General features: G+C 48.1%; 1 protein-coding gene across 1 annotated transcript in view; it reads left to right on the forward strand.

Moving 5' to 3' along the window:
- The window catches only part of ASCC1 (activating signal cointegrator 1 complex subunit 1), a 37,239-nt gene extending 12,382 nt beyond the window's left edge, over window positions 1-24,857 (forward strand). Inside the window, exons 6-10 of the mRNA XM_010291838.1 lie at window positions 500-636; window positions 2,824-2,943; window positions 6,753-6,877; window positions 8,684-8,763; window positions 24,741-24,857. Coding sequence (XP_010290140.1) covers window positions 500-636; window positions 2,824-2,943; window positions 6,753-6,877; window positions 8,684-8,763; window positions 24,741-24,857 — 579 coding nt within the window. The remainder of the gene's footprint in view (window positions 1-499; window positions 637-2,823; window positions 2,944-6,752; window positions 6,878-8,683; window positions 8,764-24,740) is intronic.
- The last annotated feature ends 212 nt before the right edge of the window (window positions 24,858-25,069 follow it).

Genomic DNA, 25,069 nt, shown 5'->3' on the forward strand with positions numbered 1-25,069 from the left:
TTTAGACAGGATTTAGAGACCATTTAGAGCTTGTCACTACAGCTGGTTCCAGCTTTATTGCACAAAAAAATGGGCTTTAACGCAAGTTTTAAATCTGTGCTGACTTGTGTCGAGTTCATTGCTGATGGCAGCTGCCGCTTTGACAACTATGGAAGTCTCCTCTCGAAGTCCTGTACAAGTGTGTGGTGCTGTTCCTGGGTCCTGAGTTAGAGCCTGTCGTAAGGAGCTTCCAGGCTGCTGTTTAGCAGCTCCGCCGAAAAGGCAGGCAGGGAGCGTGTGTGCAGCAGGGTGCTGCAGCTCGCCGGCCAGGCTGAGCTCGCTTGCTCGCAAAGCCTGTGAAATTTTGTTTCTCGTTTCAACTTTGAGCCACTAGCAACCCGATCAGTGGTGAAGAGATAAAAGGTTTGGTACCTGTTCTCTGTAGTATTTATCCCTCTGATGGAGCGGGGGTGTGTTTGTGGATAAGACACTTGTATATGATTGATTGACTGATTTGTAGGATCACGGAGTCAGCAGCAGCCTGTTCCAGAACTCTGCAAAGCTTCATCTGACTCTTGGGACACTGGTACTTCTGAACGAGCAAGAGATCCAGAAAGCGTGTGACCTCCTACAGCGATGCAAAGAGGACTTTGTGGAGTAAGTGATAAAAAAGGGATGTCATCACCAAGGGTGTGAGTGGGGGAAAAACAGCAAGCTGTCTTTGACAAGGGCCAACGAAGAGAAAAGCAGCTCAACAGTCTATCTCAACTCGAGACATTTAGAAAAAGGCTGAAACATTGCAAATGGGAGCAGTAGAAATCACCGAGCAGTCATGCAGCTCAGCTCAAACCCTCAGCATTCCCTTTTTCTCACGTGCATCCCTGTTATTTTTGTATGAACAATTTTTGCTGTTGTCCTCTGCCTGCTGCAGAGGGAGGGACGAGCTCCGTTACCTTCGTGTGCTGCCTGCAGTGGGCTCTGGCACGCTGCTCTCTTCCTGCCTCCGAGCAGATGCTGAGGTGTCCTTGACATGCATTTCTTGATGCGGGGAGCTGTGTGCAGGGAAGCCAGCATGAGCCTTGTGAATAATCAGTCTGAAACGTTCTGTGCTGCTCCAGGACCGGGGCTTTCTCGCTGCCTGTTAACACTGAGCTGCAGATGTTAGGGCTTTAACTGTAAATGTGGTTGAATGACACTGTAATTAGCTTATCTCTGTTCAGCTTAGAAATTGGAGATGGCCTGAGGGATTGGCTTATTTATTTATTTCTGCAAAGCCTTTGCACATAGAGCACGGATCCTTGATTGTTATTGATTTATTTATTTATTGCCTCAGTGCATGAAGAATTAGCCACGCTGTGCCAGCTAATATCTGTGGGAATTAATGCATGGCCAAAATTCATCCCTCTGCCTTTAGAATAATGGCTCCAGTTGTTCAGCTGTTGAACAGAAATGCAAGCGCATTTCCAGGGGAAGGGTCTGCCTGCAATATTTGGGAAATGCCAGCTTCCTCATAAGTGGATTGAACTGAGGCAAACAAAATCTCTACCCTCCATTTCCTTTAGTGGAGGGGGAATCAACACTTGAACGTAACCTTTAGGTTATTTCCTCTGCCATACCCAAATAAACATGCTTTGAAAATTAATTTAGGCTTCCTTCCACCCACATAAACCTTCATTAGTGTTCATTTGCTTCTCTAAATGCAGGCAGTGCCATATAAAGGTAGATGTGCCCCTTTTTGACCCTTTTTAGAATGCGTGGCCTTTAGTGCTCTCGGTGTGATGTGCACAACAGTGCTCTTGTGCTGTTTTCCTCCCAGTAAACATACTGGAAGGGGAGTTCACACTCTGCTTATTCCACCTGGGAAGCTTTGCAGAGAGTCTCAAAGTCGATCTCTAGGGCAGGCCAAACAGAAGTGAGCAAGGTTAGAGCAAAGTCACGCTCACGTTGTTAACTCATGTTTATTACTTCTGCCTGCCCAGACACTCCCTATATTTTCCACGAGACCTCGGTGTTAAATGAGACAACGGCACTTACTCACAGGGAGCTTTCGCTGCGGCGCCTTCCCTCCCTGTGATGTTCTGGTGGTAAAGGCAAGGAGGCGGCGTGTTTGGAAGCAGATACGCTTCACAGTGTGTTTGCAGGTGTGGGAGTGCATATTATATCCTGCACGCATTTTCGGTTTCGCCTTCTTGGAAGAGTAGCTGGAGCTGATTTTAAAACAGTTCTATTTACTTCCAGCATTTGTAAGTGGATGTTGAAATGTACTTAAAACTGCATTCTGTATCGAGTACTTTTCCCAGCGAAAATCAAACGAGATGGAGACTTTGTGTCATGATCGCTCTTTTCACAGGAGCTTCTCTGGTATGAGAAAGTGTTCCATTTTATTGCTGATGGGTTTTGTGAAATGTAAATGGAGATCTCCATGCTGAGATGACCTGTGAACACTGACAAGTTGAATTAATGAGTGTCTAAAGCACCAAACGTATGAGTTCAAATGTTTTTACAATATTCTTGAGATGGAGGGACAAATAGCAGCTTGTAGCCTTTCAAGCTTTAGAAGTTAGGGAGCCTTTTTTGTATTTGGGTTTATTCAGCGCAAACAACCTGGAACATACGGGAAAGAAAAGAACTCCTCAGCGGAGTTCACTGCCCCACACAGTCTGTATAACATTGTAAGTCCTGCTTAACCTCAAAGTTGTGTTTAACTATAGCAAAAAATGTATTTTATGTCATTCCCTTAGTAAACCCAAATATTTAGTGCGTGCATGAGGAGTACTATGCGTTATATTTCAAAAGCAGGTGTGATGTTTTGCTTTTTAACACAAGGGATTTCTTGCATTTTAGCCAAATTGCTGGAGGCAAGCCCCTGACCGTGGAGGTGGCAGGAGTGGAGTACATGAACGATGACCCTGCCATGATGGATGTCCTTTATGCCAAAGTCCACATGAAGGATGGCTCAGACAGGTGAGTTTTCCATGCTCCTTTCTTTTATTCCTCCTCGATGTGTGGCAGCAGCAGTAGCGGTGTGCCAGAGAAACCCTCTGCCATCTGAAGCTGGTGGGTACTGCTAGCAGTCCTTGGGCCAGCAGTCAGGAAGATTAAGTCATTCTTTCTTCCTAAACTGGTTAAGGCAGTGATGTGTTTGCTCTTTAAATCAGTCACCGGTGGCACGGCTGAAAGATGTCATTTGTTTCTGTAGCCGTCTGTCACATTGAATAATGGAGTGGTGGCTCCTGCAGTCATAAGATGGCCAAGGAGATACTCCCGAGATGACTTAGAAGGCAGGACAACTTGGCCTCTGCTGTCTAGTTCCTAACCTGCAATCCAGATTAATCTGGACAGCCTGGCATATTCTGCAGCACTTAATTATTCTTAAATCCCAGTTACACCATAAGGTCCTCAGAAGAGCATGGCTTGGTTACAGAGTTGGTTTTTGTGTCTGTAAGCAGCCTGGAATGGGCGCTGGGTGTGAACTGTCTGTCTTCTGAGCTGCTAGTGTGAAATCTCGAAGCCTGGTTGGTGTCTGTGTGTGCTGTTCGTCGCTGTGGCTGATGGCTTTAGCTCTACAAACAGTGCTGCCAGGGATGTGGCAGTGTCTGGACAACTGTCCTCCATCTCATTTTTGACAAGTACATCACCAGTGGCGGTACCATCTCTTAGTGCTTTCTGGAGGACTGAGGAAACTGTTGTAGTCCATGCTGCCGGTTGTGAGGTGTAGGTGGGAAAGAGGGTAGGAGAGTAGCCAAAAGAGCTTTATTCTTCTCTCTCTGAGCCTTAGCCTTCGCTTTTTCTGGCAGTGCTGCCCTTTTGTTGTCTGTTCCCCTTGCTAGAGGACAGCAGGAGCACGAAGCCGTGCAGCTGGAGGTGGGAGGCTGTGAGCAGGGACCAGCTCAAGGAAGAAAGGACATGTCCTGGCATCTCCTTTCCCTGAGGGCTGAGGAATCAAGAGGGGCCCCCTGATTAAAACTGCACTTTGGAGGCTGTGTTGAAGTAAGAGATAGGAAGTGAGATGAAGGAATGGGTGGGAAAATTAAAATGTAATTGCTGGGAGGCAGTAAGAATTGAAATCTCTTTCCATGAAGTGTTGTCCTACCCTGAAAGAGGTGAGATAAACGGGGAGGGTGGAGAACCAGGACAAGCTAGATATCAGCCAGGAGACAGAAGTGCAGGGAGAAACAAGGCAGAAGCACTCAGAAAGATGAGATGGAGGCAGGCACTGAATGACCCAAATGCCCTTTGGTCAGTTTGTTGTAGAAAGTATCCGAAGTGTCAGCTCTGGGAGCTGAGGTACGGGCCTCTTCTCCTGAGTCACCGAGCTCTGGATCATCTCTGAGACACAGTGCTTTGCGACTCTGCTTGCATCTGAAAGTAAGTCTGCGACCTGAGGAGCTAGTAGAAAAATCCTGTAGAGCGTAAATAGGACCTGAAGTGGACAGCAATGTCTGCCTGCGTCTGGGGACAGCTTGAATTGTTGGTACTAGCACTGTGGTCTGCTTCAGATGCCTACTGTCTCCGTTTTGCTGAGAACCCACTTAGCTAGCAGAACATGCTGATGTGCCTTGGGGGTGGCAGAGCTGCTTTTAGCAGGGGAGAGAAACGAGCCTTCAAATCCACCTTGGCTTAAAACTGAAAACAGCCCCCCTGAGAAAGGGCTGATGTCTCCTCTGTCCCTCACAGAGGTCTGTTAGCTGAGGTTTTGGCCAAACCCAGATCTTGTGCTTTGCATGGCACCTGGAGGCTGCCAGGCTTCTCTTCCACAACATCTTTTTTGCTTTTTGCATAGCAGCATGCTCGGAGAGGGCCAAGCGATTGTAAGTTTTTATCCTTGGCCAAGGCTGATCCTGCCCTCACCTGTGAATTAGTTCACCTGGCGCTTCTCCCCTAATATAGTTCCTTAACTGTTAGTGAGCATCCGAAAACATTTGGCTTTGCAGAGGGGAAGGAAGTTATTTTTGTGTTGAAGGAGAGCAGTGGAAGTTTGTTTTGCTTCCTTTGATATTCCAGCAGACACAGTGTTGGACAAATGGTGATCCCACCAGAAGACTCTGCTTTATTTTCTAATCTGCTAGATGGATCATTGCTGAGCAGCTCCATGCACCTCTTGCTCGCTAACACCTGCGTGCTTTGCTCAGGGAAATGGGAAAAGTAGGTAGAAAACCACGGCAGCCATGTGGTTTGCTGTGCTAGATCATGCTGCTGCAGCCCACGTTTAAGAGAGGTGTGTGCGTTCCTGTCTCGTGCAAGACGTCTTGCTAGCTCAGTGTAGTTACTAGCATGGTTGAGGAGTGGAGTTCCTTCCTGATCTTTGGATGGTCTTGATCAGCTTAAGCTACAAAGCAGGAGATTTGATTTACCCTGACTTAGCTTGCATAACTGCAGACAGAATTAGGGGCTGGCAAGCCCTTCTGCACATATAATGGCTCAGACTGAGAGAGGGATCATGCTCTGATGCCTCCCACACGGCAAATAATTTCCATTATAATTCATTCTAATTTGTTTTATTTCCTTGATTAACTTTATAACGTAATAAAGCACCATTTTCACTTGAGCTATTCTCTGTTAATTTGTTTTAGTATTGTCTGTAATTACATTCATTTAATCTTTGTCATTGCTAATTTTAAAAATCACTGATGTAAAGCCAGAAAGTAGTAGAAAGCCATGACAATTGGTAGTTTGAGAGTCTTGAAATCATCACACCGGGGCTGGCAGCCCATGAGGGCCAATACAAAATGGCAAGGGGGTAGGAGCTGGCATCTGGAGCGTGGCAGCCCTGAGCTCTGGGGGACAGCCTCAGAGAGGCCATGCTCTGCCTCTCCTGCTGCACCAGGGACACCAAAGTGGTGGCACCTGGTGGAGCAGAGAGCTGTCTAAGCCCTTGGACGTGGCAAGAGGAGCCCAAATTATTCTGCATAGACGTATATGCTCTTGCCTTGGTTTCGAGTGTCAGAAGCTCTTGTTTAGTGCATTCTTGCTGTTTTTGATAAGGCTGGGGCACTGCAGAAATGTTGTGGGGGACAGCAGCAGCCTGGAAGTTCCTTCAGCTCTTTAGATGTAGGATACGTGAGCGCACTCCTCCAGTCGCCTGCCTGCTCCCGCTGCCTATTCTAGGACGGGCCCGCCCGCAGATCCCGGCAGCCACGGACTCTTTCGTCCCGGACTGAGACCAGACAAGAAGGTGGCAAGAAGTCCTTTGATTCTGCTTGCTCAGTAACTCCGAAGCTGGAGCATTCACCAGGGTGTGCTGTCTGGGATTGTGCCCTCTGTCACCACGTTCTGGGCTCTTCCAGAAATTATGCCCGCTGACTAGGTTGCTTATTTGGGACAGAGGGGGTCCGAGATCCATCCCAGTGCACCGGACAGGTCACAGTCCATGAACAGAGCAGGTCTTCCAGGAGTCAAGGTGCCTAAGCCCCCCTGGGGGTCTGTAGGTTTTAGCATTTGTAAGGAGAGTCACATGGTGTTTCCTGGCAATAGAAAGATGCATCCTTCAAGTCCCAATAACATCTGTCACTGCGAACAAGCTCTCTGCTATGCTAAATCTGCCCTTCTTTGTGGAATATTTGCAGCAGAAGTGATCATCAAGGAAGCTTTATGAAACAGCCAGAACTGAATCCTGATGGCTGCGTTCGCTTTCCATCAGAGACTAGCTCCCTTTCCCCGTGTGGGTGCAGAGACTTTATTTCACACGTGCTGCCTTCCCTGGCTGAAAAGCGGGAAGCAGGGATTTCTCCTTGGTTTATGCTACTCTGTTCTTTCTCTTTTTGCCTTGACAGATTGCAGGTGATTGCGGATCAACTGGTGGAAAGGTTTGTGGCCTCCGGCCTGATGCTTAAAGAATGGGATAGGGTGAAACTGCATGCTACAGTCATGAACACTCTCTTCAGGAAAGATCCAAGTGGTGGGTATCCCTTCTCCTTACTGATAAATGCATTTCAAGTAATACCTCTGAACAGGAAATGCTGTTGTTTGCTTTTATGTTTTTTTTTTTATTTTCTGATTTTTCTTAATCTTAAAAATACCCACAGTTGTGGGGGGATGTCACTAAAACCCAGAAGAAAATGAAAAAGCAGGCAGCAGAGCTGGAGAAGGCAGGCGTGCTTTGAGCACTTTCTGGATCTTTTCTAAGATTCTTTGTCGTAGCTTCAGAAACAGTAGCGCCCTGTAGAACTCTGGGCCAGAGAGGAATGTATTCAAGTACCATGTGAGGTCTTGGGCTCTCTGTGCCCCAAACTGAAATTCAGTAACAACTCAATGTGCTGTGCTGACCTTTAAACGAGATGAAAATGTGATCCTCTTTGGTCAAGTTAAAGATTGCCTGTTGGTTTAGGAACCTGATTCCAGTGTCTTTCTCGTTAAATCAAATTCAGACGGCTATGAGGCTGAACATGAGCTATTACTGAGTGTATAGTGTCTGCTGTCTCTGCCAAAAGATTGTCTGCTCTAGCAGTCTGCAGCATCGCTCTTATTGCAGTACTTTATAAAGCAGCCTCAGATGCATTGCATTTAGGGAGGGACAGTGTGTTACAGCCTTGCTCTCCATGTGCAAGCATGCATATGCGCTGGTGCTGGTGGGTAGTTTGCAAGCCTTAACAGCATTGCACGAAAGCTTTGTGTAGCTTTCTTTGGCGCGGTGGCCTCTGCACAATGCCGATAGATTATATCCAGTATTCTCCAGTTACTGCCTCTGTATGGACAGTGATAACAGCAGGTGCTTTGTGTTACAGTTTTCTGTGGCAGATTTTGGGATTGACTGCTACTGAAGTCAGATAGGGGTACTCGGGCAGTAGAAACCCTGAAAAGATGGGGCTTAGCTCTCAACTGAGCCCTGAAAACTGGTGAAAACATAAGCCCCAAGTGCTGCTGTGGCTCTCTGTTAGGAGAGGCAATGGGCAGCTGCATCTATATTCTGGAAAACCCCATGAGGCGTGTGAGGCATTCAGACACGATGGGTGATAGCCATAGAAGTTGCTTTATATTCAATAGCGGATTTGAGTAGCGTGCTAGACGTAAGTGGGACCTCATAGTTAATGCTGGAGATGAAAAAGAAATACTGAATATATTCATTGAGTGAGGCAGAGGTCCTGTAGAAAGAACAGATAGTGTACTTAGGGATTATATAAAAACCCAGACATGCTCTGGGGAAATGGATCTAAGACATAGGCACTTGGCAGTTGCTATAGGCCTAGGTTGCTATTCTTAATGTCTGTGTGTGTGGCTGCGTGCCCACCCCGCAGAAGCGTACACACCACATGTATGTGCTTCCCAGAGCAGGCAGCAGAGGTTGGTATAGGTGCTGTCTGGATCGTGCCTGGCATTGTGCTCACACGCTCCGTCTGGTATTTGGTGCTGTTCCAGGTGATGCAAGCGCTCACAGTGCTGACTCTCACCCTGGCAGGATGTGGGATTAAAATCAGCCAGAGCGAAGCAGATGTGTTGCACTGAGCCATCAGCCCTACAGAATCACCCTAGCAGTAGCTATCATTTAGGGTCTTTTCTCCAGGTAATGTAGGCGATCCCAATAAAGGCACCGATTCCTGTGTGTTCAGCCTTGTTTTCTTTAAAACCAAAGTGGAAGTGTTTTTGGGCAAAGATGGTTTATTAGCTGGCAGCTGACTTTGGGGAGGGAGAGAGTGGGGGGGTGAAGTACAGCACACACAGTTCTCCCATCTGAAGCTCATTCTGGTGTTGGCTTTTCTCTTCACAGCTGAAGAGCGAAACAATACAATGACTGGTAAATCATCTTTCAAGGAACGGGAGTCGTTTAATGGCCGAAATATCCTCAAGGTCAGTATGAAACAGTTAGGAAAATCGAGCCAGCTGTGGATATTGTATAGCCAAAAGAGACTGAAACACCTCTTCAAGACTGCTTTTGTCTTAGGCTTATGGGATCTCCTGGGGGGGCGGGAAATCTGTTTAGAAAATAAACAATCCAGATCACTTGTAATTGGGAGCATTACAGTATTTAACAGAAGCGTTCTTAAAGCTGGTGAGGCTCAGATCAGGAGTATGTAGCACGAATGCTAAGTGGGTGTTTGTGTTGTCGTTTACTTCGCTTGTGTTTTACCCTGGAGACTTGGGGCTCAGGGCTCGTGTCGATTCTCAGCCCACCAGAAAGGGGTACTTTGTTGCTCTTGTTCTACTCACTCATATATATTCATGAAACTAAACCCGACTGCCATTTCATTTACTCTTTTCTTCTTTTTTTTTAATCCCTGCTATTGATTTGCATGGATTTGCTCCAGAAAAAATAGCAGATAGCGGTAGGGAGTCCCACCAGCTAGGATCTAAGGGCTTTGGCAGAGATCAGAGGGTAGGAAGCAAGATCCCCCAGACTGTGGAGGTGGGTAAGGCTCGAAGGGGAGCATCCTGCAGCCTCCCAGGCTTTGTCAGCCAGGACTGAGACCGCAGGCAGCCTCTGCTGCTCATCCAGATGGCAGTGTCAGACTGATGCTGTGGTGCTTGGCCCCTGCAAGTATCCAGAGAGAAAAGACAAGCAGAGAGAAGTAGAAATGGAAACCAACATTGGGTTCTAAGCAAATTTGCAACCCTCATTGTGTGAGGGGATTTGTTGGAGGCAGTTGTGATCACAAGAGAGAGATGGGACAATGCATGAATACGTTTGGGAACTGATAGGAGATATTCTGGCAACAAAGAGACGTGACAGAGGATGCAGGCTGGTGGGAGCTGGACAACCCAGAAGAACTTCAGGGCACCTGGGGAGGGAAAGGGCACGCTTTATTTGTGTTTACAGTTTTGCTGTATAATGTATTAGGCACTGGATGGACAGGGATGTGAAGGCAGTGAGTGGAACTGATTGATCTTCTCTGCGCAGAGGACAAACAAAGGGACAAAATTAGGTTAAGCTCTCATTGTCCTCAAACGGTCTGTGTGAGCGCAGTGTCGTGACTCAGCATCGCCACATGTTGAGTATTCGGTGTGAGACTGCAGTATTGCAAACTGAAGCAGGAAATCCACAGACATGGTCCTGTTCTTAATGTCATCTGCGAGTTTTGTTTAGCTCCTGGGGTCTGAGAGCTGGCTCCAGAAAGGGAAAGCGATGTATGTCGGGGGCCCTGAGCGCCTGGAGGGGCTTGGCTTTCAAGGCATACACCCCTGTTTCTCTTTGCCCTTTGCTCCTTTCTCTTGCGTCTGTTAAACTTGTCCTCAGACTTTAGAGACGTAAAATCGAACCGTGGGTCTTCCTTAATGCTCCTCATCCAAAACCATGTACGACTGGGAAGGCATTAACAATGCTCCCTCTACTGGTCACGCCATTTGTGGACCGCGCTGCAGGGTCTGAGGATCTGTGGGTCTGGTGGTGTGCAGCGCTTAGAAAGGCAACGGCCCTAGCTCAGACGGCTACTTCTTATTCTTGCTGCTCTCTGAAATATGAACTGGTGCATTTTTAAAGCTCCTAATTGATTTTGTACTGATGTAGCCAAAAGAGTTGCTGGCTGTTTGGACTGTTGGTAATTACTTCAAAGCATGTCTTGCCGCAAGAAATGTCATCCTTCTCCCCCACCTCCACTACATTTCCTAACCTGCTCGCTTCGTATTTCCCTTTGGTCTCCCACGTGCCTGCAGCAGAACGCCCGTTGGCATTAATTAATTACATGAGTCATAAATAGCTCCAGGCTTCTTACCAGAGGAGCCCAGCCTCAGCCAGCCACTGATGCATTCTAGCATGACCTTGCAAAGATGTGCCAGTTCCCTCCCAGTCCCCTTTTATATACATTATTTATCTTCTGCTCAGGGAGGCTGCCCTCTCGCAAAGTGGCTTCATTAACTTTTGCAATAGGATCTAAACGACGGGCTGTTAATGAATACAGCTGCAGTTAGGCAGGCTGGCTTGTGGGTGCCATCCCTTTGTACATGTGCTGTGCATGTGTTCCGAGGCGGTGGGACTCTGCAGTAGCTGTATTGGGTGGCAGTGTTCCCACTTGGAAAACCAACAAAGCACAGTGACTGGTAGGAGGGCATCAAGTTGGAAAACTTGGGTTTCATCGCTCTTGTTCCCATTGTGAAGCTACAACCACTGCCGTCAGGCCAAAGGCTTTGCCTAGCGGAGGGCAGGACCTGAGCTATCAGAGCATGATGGAGACGCCTTGGTTCTGCTGTTCCAGTCTGAGGCTCCCCGTGGTCAGAGCTGGTGTGTGTGTGCGTGCGTAGATGCGCTGGCAGCACATGTTTGCTGATAGCATGCCTGTGTTACCCCAGGCTCCAGCTGGTATTTTGCTTTCAGCAGAACTAATCGGAATTTTATTTAATAATCCTTTGTTCTACCCATTCCACAGAGTTAAACATACACTCCTATTTGTGCTAATAAATGGTTGTGCAGGCCGGTACCTTCCCACACTGCTCAGAAAATAGATCCTGTAGGATGAGTTGCGTTTGGGAGTTTAAATTACTTCTATCTTGAAGGATATCCATGAAAAAGGCTCCGTGGCCTAGCTGGTGCTGAAAGCCCAAGGGAGTATATGCCCCAACAGCTGGGTGATTTGTGTCTCCCACAAAAGCACTAGACACTTGAGCATTGTGCTTGTCTAGTCTAGTCCCAAGAAGCTTTATGAACCACTTCATATGGAGTAATATGTATTTCTTCTAGGGTGGCTAGTGGCTCACTGATTGACTCCTTTGAACATCCGAGTCACGTACCGAAATCTTGCTCTGGTCGGGAACAAAGTGGCTGGTCTCTTGGAGAGTGGAGGAAGGAATTCACAGCTGAAAGACAGCAGCAGCTCGTTCCCCATGAGAGAAGGGTCGGGCTGGCTGGGCTGCAGGGCCGTGCGGAGATGCTGGCTTGGCACCCCCTCTGCCTTGCCTCCTCTTGTGTCCTCCTGGGCAGTGGCTGCGTGCCCTGCGTCGCAGCTGGCCAAGCGGCACAGCCCTGGCATAGAGGCAGCTGGGGCAGCTGCCTGCGTCTCCGGAGACACAGCTTGGCTGCCTCCACGCTTTTATTTATTTCGCTTAGTGAAAAAACTCAAGCTGTGGTGAATAAATAAAAATGCAAAGAAATGCAAAGGTACTGCGTGAACAAAATTGTCTATTATACTTTTAAAGGAAAGGAAGGCTTACAGTAGGAAGATTCTCACTGAGTTAAAATTGAATTCTTTTTGACTTGAGGTCTGAGGAGTAAGAGAGTGGCCTTCACCACATTCAGACAAGAGGGAAGCATATTTGGAGCGCAGAAATAGGTGAACCCCACCGCTTAGCACAGATCTGTGCATTAACAGCTTACGAGATTAAATATTGAGGGAGAGCTACTGAGGTACAACAGTGGAAAACTGCACATCTTACGTCTTAGGACATAAGGGGAGACTTTAAGCTGGGATGCAAGACTGGGAACTGGATCAGTCAAGGCAGTGACACGTGCTGCCGTGCCCCCGTCCAGCAGCGGGAGCAGAGCGGCCAGGCTGCCGTACTGCTCCAGCAGGGCTTCTAGGTCAGACACGGCATAACTCGATGAGGCTCCTTCTCTTTTGAAGCCTGCATGGGGGTGTACCTGCTTTCACTTGGAGCAGGGGGAAGGTGCTTTTACTGACTGGTAGACTGGGGCTACCAGAGAGCTGATCATAGCAAACAAATCTGGTCGTGGTCTCTGTTATCATTTTTATCTTGCTGAGTGAGAATAGTGCCGTGGCTGCGGTATGTAGTAGTTCAGTTTAAGACATTTGATGCAGTGCCATATAGAGAGATACAATGAAAAAGAAAAATCTTGTCCTGGATAAACGTCCTAACCTCTGAAAATACCCCAAACCCACCAGGTGCTAAACAAATTAACATCTGTAGAGCCACCCTTACCAACTCCACTTGCAGATGAGGAGTGCTTCTCATGTTGTGCAGCCATCGGTACGCAGGCCTTTTCTGTGTAACTTTGTTAGTGAATTTAAGGAGACAGGGTCTTTTCCCAGTGTATTTTTAAGCTGAGGTGAAATCAAAGGGCCCAAGAACTGGCATTAGATGAGACCAAGACTGCCTGGTGTTCGAAAAGAGTAAGAACATCTTGTTATTCTCAGCGAGGTGATAAAGGTATATATCTGAAGTAGGACTGGCAACTGGAACAAGTACCTAACGGGAGGTGCCTGCTTGGAAAGTTTAGAGTTAAAAATACCAAACAAAAATCCACTGGGGTGAGAACAGACTGAATAAAAGATTGTGGTGCAACATCACTATATCAGAAATAAGCCAGTGCTTTCCTTGCCTCAGTTTTACAGAAGAATCAAAAGCAGAAATGAAAGGCTGTATTGCCGCTTTGCAGAGCAGAGGATTTTTGCCTTCAGTTCTGATCCTGCCATTATCGAGGGATACTGAAATGATTGAGGGGACTCAGCAGTGTGCAATTAGGGCAACAGTGGGATGGGAGGATGTGACAGTTGAGCAGATGAGACTGGAGATCAATGTTTGTATGATTTTGGGAAAAATGGAGATTAAATTGGGTTTGCCATGAAAATGCTTTCCTACGAATTATATTCTTCATGAAAAAAAAGGCTTATTCACATTATTTGCATTTGATGAAAATGGGAAACTGAAGTGGCATTTCAAAAATCAGACTAGACAATGGAGGGAAAATATCTTTGGAGTGTTTGGGCCTTGGAGCAGAGCAACGAGGCGGCGTTGGAGGTATTGAGAGAAGGCTGAGACGCCGCACTGAGAACGCAGTGCAGGATGTGCAGAAGGTTTGTGCTAACTTGCTCGTGTGTGACAGAGATCCGTTTGGTTACCTTACCGTAAAGGAGAGAAGCCTGTTTTTTTTTTTTTGCAGAGGTGCTCAACACCTCTCTGCCTAATTTTAGCAGGAACGGTGAGTGCTGGAAGAGGGAGGATTTGCTGAGAGGGTTATAGAGTTTCTGGATCCCCTTGCCCCTTCCAGGCAGGGCTGCGGGCAGTGTGCTGTAAGAGAGCAAAGCGGTGTGCTGCTCTGTGACCCCTGAGACTGCTGCAGTCCTCTCCAGCCCAGCAGCTCAGCTGTTTTGGAGGTGCTGTGGGTGCTTCTACCTTTGGAGATCATACTGTGGATGCCTCTGCCTCCCACCCAGTAGGCATCCCGCCTCCTCATTTCCCTAAGATGGCTGTTCTGCCAACAGCCAGCTGAGACAGCATCACCTCTTTGATCTTAAGAGGACAGTTTTTCTTGGTGGAGCTGGCAGGGGTTGAATTACAGCAGCACCTTAATAGAAGACAGGGACCCAGCACGTTAAGTGCAAAAAAAAAAAGAACACATTGATTAGCAAAAGTAGGCAGATCAACCCAAAGGTGCTGTGACCCTTCTGCTGGATAATTTCCCAGGTCTGTCCAAATTAATTTAGTGGCTCTGTAGCTGGGCTCCTCCTCTTGCTGGCTTGGTGAGCATAGCGAGTAGGTCACATTAGTGGGAGCTCCTTGTCCTAGTATTCCCGGATGCGTCTCAAGCCTCCTGGCATCTCTGCAGCAAAGCCAAAGCCCAGCTCTTAAAAACTGTTGCTGCGTTTGCTATAATAGGCAGTGCTAGGAGCCACGGGGGTGAGGCTTCTTTGGAGAAATGCAGTGCTTGATTATTAATTTCCTTAAGCAAGTTGTACTGTAAATCCCTCGTGTTTGAGGCGTAGCAGGGTCTGGGAAGTTAGCAGAGCCTTTAATGTGCTGGAGGGTTTTTTTTATTCTTGCCTGAAAGATGTGCAAAAATCCAGTAACCTCCAAATGTCCCACTTGTATTTGTTTCTTAGTTTGCAGAATGCCTTTCACCATAGCAACTAGGGTTTGATTTCCTCAAGCGCATGAATTTTCATGGAATTGTGGCGGGGGGGAGGGAGAGGGGGAAAGAACGGACCCAAAACCTTGAGCTGAAGCAAAAAGCAAAGGTTTTGCAGTGTGGCAGTGGCAGGAGCAAGTCTAGATTTGGCTTTTGAAGGAGGGGGACCCTGGAGGGAGAGGATCTCAGCTGAACAAAGGCCTGCATCTTGGCCCCAAATAGTTTTATTTGCAAGAAATCAGGCCTGACTGACTAATTTAGACTGTTGCCTGAATGTCACCCTCCACACTGCTGCAGCACCCTCTGGCAGCTGAGGTGGCTTTGCTCCAGTTTTACGAAGAGCTGAGGTTTCTCGTGGCAGCAGTCAGAGGAGAAGGATCGGCTGCTTCCATGTTCGCAGAGCTCAGCTGGTAACCTCGTACCCTTCCCACCCATGGAGGTCAGGAGCGTGTTTAAGGCGGTATGAAGCGTGCTCCTCTTAGCTCTGCAGATGAAAGCCAGCTGGGGAGAAGCAGCAAAATTGCACACGGTGACAGGAGGGAACAGAGCTCCAAATGGTCTTGAGAAATCAGGCAGAAACAAATGGGCTGCTGCAAACATTGGGACGGGACAGAGAACTGCATTGATACCAGCCCCAGGGACCGGGGTTTGGGTTATGGAGGACTGTTCCAGAGCACAAGCCAGCTGAGTCGGTCTGTGGAAATAAACAGAAGAGGCAAATGTCTGTAAAGTACACCTCTGACTATGCTTAGCACTCAGTCCCTAGCTGAAGTACTTGTGCAGTTTTGGGCACTCTGGGTGGGTGCAAAGAGCCCAGAAGGCAACAATAAGATAATCAGAGGGCTAGAAAATGTCATGGGAGAGCTGAGGCTGAAAGACTTTGGGCTGTTTTGAGGCTAATAAGAGAAGGTGAAAGACAACACATTGGAAAAACTCTTTAAGCATGTGAAAACTTTAGTAGTGGATACTCTATCCTCCATGCTCTGATGGTAGGACAAGAAATAATGGGCTTAAACTGCAGCAAGAAGTTCAAAGTAGGTGTTAGGAAGATCTTTGTAATAGGAAGGATAATGAAGCACTGCCCTAGAGGAGCAGGAGAAATGGGGATCTCTGTTCTTTGGAGGGAGCAGAGACATTGGTCCAGGATCTGCCAGCAATGAGCTTCTGCCTTGGGGAAGGAGAGGATGATGGAGCCAATGACCTCTTTTGGTCCTTTCTTCAGCCTGTGGCTTTATGATTACTGTGTGAAATATATGCAAAACACCCATGAGATGGCATTTGCAAACATCCCAAAAGCTTCTTGGCATTTATGTGGCATTTACTTTGGCTCAGTAAAACAAAAATATAAAAAGAAGCCTCCTGTCATATATGCCTAGGATCTTTCTCACCAAACGTTATATGTGCTTCTTGCTCTTACGTTGGTGGTACTTTTTCAGATAGAGATGGTTATATTGTTATTGCTTTCCGAGGGATGGCACCAGGGATTTAAATCAGGGGGCTTTTCCTGTGTCGTGAGGAGATAACCCTGACTTGCATCTCCTGTTGGGCTTGTGCTAACCCAAGATGCCAGCTTGTTTGTAATTTCAGGTCTGGGTGGTTTGTGGCAAAGCTCATGGATATAAATGACTCAAGAAGTAGCAAACTGAAAGCGAACAATAAAGAAGTTAATGCTTTGCTTATGATATGAGTCACCTACATTCCCAAAAGATAGGCCGCTGGGACTTTTGTGGCTGGATTTTCTCCCTCTTGAAGTCTGCATGCTTTATTCTTCCTAAGGGAGATGGGGTGAAAGGGTCTCTGCTGCCACCTTTTAAAACCTGCCAGAGGCTGAAGGAAAACAAGAGGAGAAGGACTGTTCTTCACATTATCTGGGTGGAAGGACGCGATGCTATATTAGTGATAGAGAGACACTCCAGAGCCAGCTGCACACTTGCAGAACAAAACAAACGATCCGCATACACCCGCCAAGCTTTGTGGCTGACGCTTGGAGGCCTTGGCACAGGCAGCATGCTCGTGGTGGTAGCCCAAATGACAACCACCGTCCCTCTCTGTCCTTTCTAGCCCTTGCTTCCACCCTTGCCTTGCGACTCTGCACGACATCTTAATCCTCAAACACTTGTGCAGTAATGGAGGGTGTTGGATGTCCAGCCAGCAGTCCTTTAAAAAGCCATGAAAAGGAAGCAGTTGCTAATTTGGAGAGGAGAGGAAGTGGGGAACGCCGGGAAGAGCCGCTTCTCTGGATGAGTGCCTGTCTACCTGCTTTTCCTAGACTTCTCGTGCGTTATTGCTGGCAACCTTCCAAGCACAATTAAACCTCTGACAGATAATCATTGGCAGAGTGGTATCCAGAGTGAATAATAAAGGAATCAGGTATTTCTTTTTTGGCACCAAACTGCTTCAGAAAACATATTTTGAAAGTTGAAAATAGAAGAGGAAAAAAAATCTATTAATTGAACAAACTCCCCAGATCTTGACAGGTTGCCCAGTTGTGTCTCATCTTCTGGCATCCACCAGGGAATTTGGTTTGGGGTTTGTCTGTCATAGTTTCAGGGAGTTTAGGGCGCAAATGGAAAGGGTTTTGGGATGAGGAAGAAGGAGCTCTGCCAGCATGTACTGCAGCCTGGGAACTGGGGCAGCTTCTGCCATTTCATGCTGTGGAGGTCTTCTGTAGACCATTGGGGTGGTCAACAGGGAGGTGTTGGTAGCGTAAATCCACAAAGCCAAAGCGGGGCACAGGCAGGCTGGCCCTTGAGGTCCCTTTTTTACCAACTGCTTTCCGTTGCTGAACTGTGTTCACGAATCAGCCTGCCGAGGAGCAACAGAGGTACTGCTCAGACCTGAGAGGCCCTGACAGATCTGTGTGGGAGGTCACAGGAGCAAGGCACCTTAAACAGGTAGGTGGGATCCCAAAAACAGGACGGGAGGCTGTGGTTCGTGCAGCAAAGGAGGTTAATCAGAAGGGCTCCGATGGATAGAGTTTGCTGGAGTTTAGTGGACACTTCTTAGAGTCCATCAGTGTTTCTGAGTGTTACTTTCACATTTCTAAATATATATTTTTTTTAATTTTTAGTCCATCCATGTTTTTTTGCCATCAGTAACTTTCCTCTATCAATCCCTTTTGCTTAATGCTGGTATCAGCTCTGTAACACAGCGGTTTGCCGAAGAGTCGGCGCCTTCCCCGCTGTAGCTGGCATGGGTACTGCAGTTGTGCTTTAGCCAGATGATTTGGAAGAGCGATTGTTCTCTGCTCTTCTGCAGTGTTTTCGTCTCAAGCTGTGGACGTGTTATACAAGCATTAATTCAAATGCATCATCCCTTATGAGATGGAAGAATTGCCCCTGATGTTTATTTGGGCAAGTCACAGCCCATGGTCTGATGCTGTCTGAGTCCCTCCCGTCCCTTGTGGTGTCAGATAGTGCAAGAAGAGTTTGGGGTGTTCTGGTTGTGCGCTGCTGCAAATACCACCAGGAATATCCAGGGGAGGGTGCGGAGAGTCAGAAAACAAACAGGTTTCATTGCTCTGTGTTGAGGCACCTCTTCAGAAACGCCACTTTATTTTTCTCCATGCTTGTCAGTGGGTGCCTGGGATTTTGTTTGCTTCTTCCCTTTCCCGAAGGGGATAACAGCACCGTAGCATGCTGATTTCCCATGGAGAGCAACCTCCCGTCCCTCCTGGCTTTCAGAGTTCCTTCCTTCATTCACTGCTGCTCCTGATCAAGACACGGCAGGGGTAGCGGCCGCTGCCGGGTGAGCTGGTGACTGTTGTCACTGCACGCAAAGCAGATGAAGCTGTAAAGCCTGCGGCTCCTCCAAAGCTTGAGTTTAATCTCCTGGTTTGAGCTCTCTCCATGCTGCTGTCTGCTGCTGGACGCTGATTCCCGGTGCGATCTTGCATGGCCACAGCGCTGGGTTGCTTGTCAAAAGTGATCCTCCCGCACATGTTTGCCCATGGAGGCAGAGACGAGTGGCGCTCAGCCTGTTCACATGCCTTCCTGGAAGGCATCTTTTGGTGGATCAACACCTTCGACCTGAGCAAAACGGAGAAGAGATTTCTGGCGTCCCATCCTCGGCATGGAGTGCACAGCAGGAGTGACAGCGAGCTCATCCACAGCCATAGGTTCCTGGAGCTGCGAGCCTCTTCCTTCCCGCACCTCAGAAGTTGCTAATTTCTGTGCTTGTTCCAGATACGGAAAACAGGACACCCCCGTCAGCTCCCTGCTGAGGGCAGCCGGGTTTCTTAGGCTGATTGGTCACAGGCTAATGACATTACATGCCTCTGCTCGCCCGCAGCGCTGATTCACCGGGGACAGTTTTGTACTGTTAATCTATAATACCCCTACCCTAAGGCACTGCTTTCTTTCTGTGGCTGGAGTTCACAACAAAGCGAGCTCCCCACAGACTCGGGGGGTATGTGTGTGTGTATGCATTTTATCCTGTGATAATGCTGCTCTTTGGTGGTAGTTTTTAATTGCAAGGCATTGCAGTGAATCGTCGTTCCCTCAGCATTTCTGAGCACCAAGGCTCTTGGCAGAGCTGCTTGGACTTTTTATTAATTCAGGATGGGTCCTTTTTGGCTGACTACCGTAGACGATGTAAGGCTTTAAAAACTGATCAATAATCCTGATGGTAGCAGCAAAATCCAGGCCAGGCAGCGTGAGTGCAAGCCAGAGATTACGTGAAGGAAGTTTTAAATACCTCTTACTCCCTTCCCTTGTCTGGACTTATTTTGTCCTCCCACTGCCCAGTGCCTCTCCAGGCATATTTCCCATTAATATTTCCCATGCTTGTTGAGTCCTTGACAGGTGATTTAAAAGCACCAGTTTGTGTTGGCTTCTCAACTCTTCGTAACTGGAGCTGAAACGCGTCACTGCTGTCCTTACGTGGATTAGCGCCGTGATTTATTGCTGTTGTTTCCAGGTTTGAACACAAAGGTGCTGTCTCATTCTGGGAGGGCTGTCTGTGGGAAGCAAGCCCCCGAGGGTGGCTGCTTGACAAATGCCTGCGCTCGGGAACACGACATCATTTAGACACACGTTTCAATTGTTTCATCGAAGGATCGTCCTCCTTTGCATTTGTTTCTATGGTGTTTCAGTTAAACCTACTTTACCAGCTTAGGCAAAAGCGGGGGGGGGGGGGGGGAGGGGAAAAGACAGGAGGGGGGGGGGGGGGGGGAAGCGGAAAAGAGGCATCCTGGTTTTGATCTGTTGCTCTGCCTTTGATAAGGAAGTTGTTGTGGTTTGGGGCTGAAGTTTGAACTAGCATTTTTGGCTCACATTTGCGAGGAACAAGCAGTTTGATGTGTGATTCTTTCTCTCCCAAAAAAGTCTTCAGCCTCTGTCTTCCTTCAGAAAATGATACTTACACCCCAAGGGAGTCTTGCTGTGTAATTTGTAGGTAATAGAGGGGAACAGACTTCGGAGGAAGAAGGGTTTCCAACATCTGAATGGAATTGTCTTAAATGAGAGAAATTGGGGTGTTAGAAACGACAGGCATGCTGCTAGCTTTTCCTGGCTCATAAGTGACTTCTGAGGAGAAACAGAGGAAAGCTTGCTTTCTGGGAGCTGCCGCAGGGCTGTCTGCCTTTCATCACTACCTGTGTGATTGTGTCCTTGGACCTGGCCTCCCAGAAGGGAGAGGGAGATGAGGGACCGCTTGCACACCTGGGCCTGTGATAGTTTGCAGGCTGACACATGAAATATGGGTTATCCACAGACCAGTATGCTCCCTCCCTCGGGGGCTTGTGGCTTTTGGGGAAGGCAGTGCGACTGCAGTACCTGCCATCCACTGCAGGTCCTGGGATACTGCTCCCAGGAGGATGCTGTGCCGCTCTCTAGTCATCCACCTCCTCCCCAGGGGAATTGCTGTGTCCTAGGCATCCTTGCTGAGCAGGTTCTGAGCCTTCAGCTGTGGTTTGAAAGGCAGGGCACATCTCTGGCACGTTTGCTTAGAGGTGCTGGGTCTGGGGTTAAAAGTTAACAACGCGCTTTCCTTATTGGGTTCTAATTTAATTTGGGAAGGCAGGAGGGAGACAGAGGGCACTTAGTCTGGTAAGTGCTGTTCCCTTGAGGGGGGGTTAGTAGCTTGCCCAACGTGCATGGCATCGACTTCGTAAACTGACCTTTGCCTCCATCAGGTTAATTTTCATTTATAATATTAAAAAAAAATAAATCCCAACGCACAGCCTCTTATTTATTCTTTAGGCAGCGAGGACGTAAATCCTTCAGCGTGTTTGGATTTATAGAATTACTGGGCTTTTGCTGAGCCTCACGTCCCACTCCAATCAAATGACACGGCTTTCAGTAACCGTGCGGGTGATTGCGTTTTTCCTCCCCCTCGCCTCCCTCCTAGCTGCTCCTGATCTGCGCCTCCTCCTGCTCCCTGCAACCTTTTTTGGGGAAAGGTGGGCCCTTGGCACCCATGGGAAGTGACAGGAGGGGGACTAGGCAAGTCGTAGGGTTATCAGCATTTCAGTGTGAAGTGTAGCAACCTCTAGGTATCTTCTTTCCTGACCCAGAATAAAAAAATGTTAAAATGCTTTCATAGGAAGCATTTCATCAGCTGTGCTACAGGCCTCCTCCGAAACAGAAGCGTTTCTGTGGTGGCTGGAGAGAGGGGGGAGATATTTATATCTTTCTTGGCTCTGCTTGGCTTCTCCCCAAGGTAAATAGAAATGAAAGTCAAAAGCAGAGGCTTGGCTTTCTGAAATCTCTCCCCGAGCCCCCCGAGGACCTGAGCACAGGATGTTTTCGTGACGGGAAGCCAGCTCCCAGTGTTTCAGGGTCTCGGAGGATGATGTTTGAGGGGCCTTCCCTCCCCATTGCCTGAAGCAGATCTCGGCCGTACGGTGGCTCGGCTGTGACCCCCACACTGGGCATCCAGTGGCTTCTATCCTGGGAAGCCTCAAGGAGCAATGAAGCATCAATGAGAAGCCGGTTTGAAACGAGAGCAGAAAAAAATGTCTGTGGTTGTCCTCTAAATCTTGTAGCATGTTTACTCTCAGAAAGTACAGCTACATTACCAAAAATCAATAGTTCTAGCAGCATTCTCCCTGGGAAACACACACACGCTCGGACACACAAGAGGTGGTAGGTCTTAAAAAAGCCAAGGGAATACAAAGTGCTTTGGTATAAGGGTTTTGCTTCACTTTTAGCAGTGTACAAATGGAGGGCCCTTGACCTGGGCAGTGTCTTCTGGGACTCCCTGATTATCTTTCTGGTCCCGAGTGCCTGAGGCTGTGCGAAGCCAGAGGGGCTGGCGGGAGGGCTTGTCTCATTAACTAATTTTTTCTTTGAAGTATATATGTTTTGTAAGAAAAACAGGTTGTGGTGTGCAGAAATAATAAAACAAGTATTTGAAAGACTCTTCCTTTGGCTGTTTTGTGTAAAGGTTTGACTTCCAGGGCTCCTAGTGGGACCAGCATATCCCAGTGTTTCATTTGTTTTCTTTATGTTTGCAAAGACTTCATTCTACAGACATAAATGCAGCTCATCCCCCTTCTCTTTTAAAAAAATTCTTTTCAAGTCCTAGTATCTCCTTGCTTACCAGAACACCTACCTCTCCTTCCTTTGGGAATGGAGAGAAATTATTTCCATTTTTCTTAGGTGGAGAGTGCTGTGTGAGGGAACAACCATTTTGACAGAGACGGGTGTTAAGGATTGGGATGAGTGGGCACACTGGTGGCAAGTACTGCAGCAAGCCCTGGAGAGCTGGAAATCATCCTTCCTTCTCAGATCAGCCAAACCAAAAAGAGGAAGAAGAACAACCCCTTTTTACTACCATCTCTTATTAATGAGACATTTTATCCTAAGTCCTCTAACATGAACTACGCAGGCTTTTGGGAATGTAATTAATCTTTAATTGTATAAATCTTTAATTGTATAAAATGGAGTTTGTATGGCTGTAGTAACTTCTCTTCTCTCTTTTCCTCTGGTCCCTTAGCACAACTTTTTTTGAACAGGGTGCCCTGCTTTAGGGCAGTGGCCGCATGGGCTGCACACGCAGCGTCCCTTGAAGCCAGGCTGCTGCGGTGGGGCCTCTTGCTGGGATGGGGACCTGCATGACCCCCATGGCGGGGCGCCTGGCTCCTGCCGAGTATGTGCTTGGAAGAACTGGCAGCAAGTTGCAGCTTAATATGAGTCTGAGTGATTAACAGCGAATTACTTTGGGCCCTGTGCAAAGTCAGTCCTTGTGCCGGGGTCTTAAGGGACAAGCCCGAAGGCAGGATGAGGTGCAGGAGAGCCGGAGGAGCAGCACAGGCTCCCTGACGCCTCTCCTAGGTGGGCACGCTGTGACTAAACAGTCTGGTGCAGAGAAACCCAGTTCCTTGCAGCATTTGTGTTAACCCAGATGATTTTTGCAGAAGCAGCTTGAGGGTCAACTGCCCATGCTGCCATGCGGGCAGGGAGGAGGAGGTGGTCCCTGGCAGGGGGGCTGCTGGCAGCAAGAATGCTGCAGCACATCTGACTGCAGCTGCAGCCATTTCAAACCGAAGCAGGGGCTTAGCAATTGCTGAGAGCTGGCTCGGCACACATAAATACCCCTTCTCTTCAGAGGTGCTGTTCTTACTGTCGTGTGTCGATAGGGAATTGCTGGCCTCAGCCAAATCCTGAGTGGAGAGTTGTCTGGGTGAGCTGGCAGTCAGGAGCAGGGGCTGGATTCATCGCGGTGCGCAGCATCTGATCTGTGGCCCTGGTACCTTGGTGGTGCTCCCTGGCCAAAGCCTTGCTTGCTCTGCCCTGAAGATGAGCAGGGAATTGCTTTCCCTAAAGCACCTTTCCTTTGTGGAGGAGTGACAGCGAAACCAAGAATTGTCCTGAAAGAAACCTAGCTGGTCGCCTTGCAAAAAGGGGTAATTGCAAAGTAAAATAGCCTTGGGAGAACCAACAAAAGAGCAGTCCTGCCCGAATCAGTACCAGGGAGAGCCAAATGCCTTTTTGGAGAAGGTGAAGTGCAGCCTTTCAGATGCTAACGAGGTATTTGGGGTTTCGATCATTCGCTGTATGGAGGAATTGATGCACCTTTGGCTCTAGGAGGATAGGCTGTAATTAATCCATCGTGCTTTCGCTGGCTGTTTCTCGGTAGTGCCTTCTGTAATGGCAAGAAGGGGTGTGCAACCATCTTGAGCTGGGGACTGTCTTGAGCTGATGCTTGCAGAGACAGAAAATTCAATAGGATGGAATGGGTACTTTGGAGATCTCTGCGGTGGGGAGATGTCACTGCTCAGGCCCTCGGTGACTCGCAGCACTCCCCATTAAGCAGAATTTTGAAATTAGCATCTCCACTGAAAAGCTTTTCCTAAGGCACGACCGATGTTTCCAGCTAGAGCAATTTCCTGCGCCGTAATGGAACGGGAGGAGCACTTTACGGTTGTACACGTATGCCTTTCCAGCAATATTGCTGAAGTCCCTTGTAAGAAATTCTGATGTAATTTTTTTTGGTCTGCTTCATCGATTGGATTAATCAGCAGAGACACGCCCTCCGGGTCCCAGCGTTGGCTTGCTTTCATTAATTTGCACTCAAGTTTTTGCTGAACAAAGAAGGATTTGTTGAACAAAGCGGGGTCAGTGCTGGGATGAAGAGCCTTGCGCCTCTAGCCTGCTAGTTTAAATTAGGACTGAGCTGTAACTGTAAGTTGTGCGTCCTGTGGCCTGGATTGATAAAAATGTCTTGGCCTCTATCCGTGCCCCTGCAGAGCATGCGACCTCAAGGGCCACCCCAAGGTGATGGCCTTTGGGGTGGTGAATAGCCTCCCCAAGCTCCCTAAACCAGACACAGTCAGAAAGCAAGGTAGGGAAGGTTTGAGCAACTGTTGCTGAAGATTTTTGAGGTGATCATTCCACATCCTGTTTGCTTTAAAGGCTAAATGCAGTCTGTAGAGGTGGAAAAGATCTTTTTAAGAATAGTTTCAGTAAAGGCAAAACGAGTCTGTGAGTGGAGGCTTTTTGCAGGGCCAGCTCTTGTGAGAGCTACATGGACCAGCCGCAGTCTGCATTTCTCTAGGTGCCCCTCAAATGGCTTTTCTCCTTTCTTTCAGCTCTTCGAGAACTTCTACTTTGGGGAGGTGCAGCTGGACTCGGTGCGTCTTTCTCAGAGGTTCTCCTCAGATGCCTCTGGCTACTACGCGACGTCTGGGCAGCTGACCTTCTCCTGAAGCTGCCACAGCAGGTCTGCTCATCGGTGAAATGTGGTTTTATAGGAGACGAATTTTGAACAGGAACCCGGAAACTCCAGGCAGGGATGCCTTATGACTCCTCAAAAGCACGTTGCAGCTGGGACGATGGCACTTCCCACAGCTTTTCCTACACGAATTGCCTGCCCTCCCTTCGGGGGGAACTGGAGTCCTTTCACCTCCTGCCCCTATTG

The sequence above is a fragment of the Phaethon lepturus genome, unplaced genomic scaffold (assembly GCF_000687285.1).
Source record: "Phaethon lepturus isolate BGI_N335 unplaced genomic scaffold, ASM68728v1 scaffold23767, whole genome shotgun sequence".
In the NCBI taxonomy this organism is placed as follows: Eukaryota; Metazoa; Chordata; class Aves; order Phaethontiformes; family Phaethontidae; genus Phaethon; species Phaethon lepturus.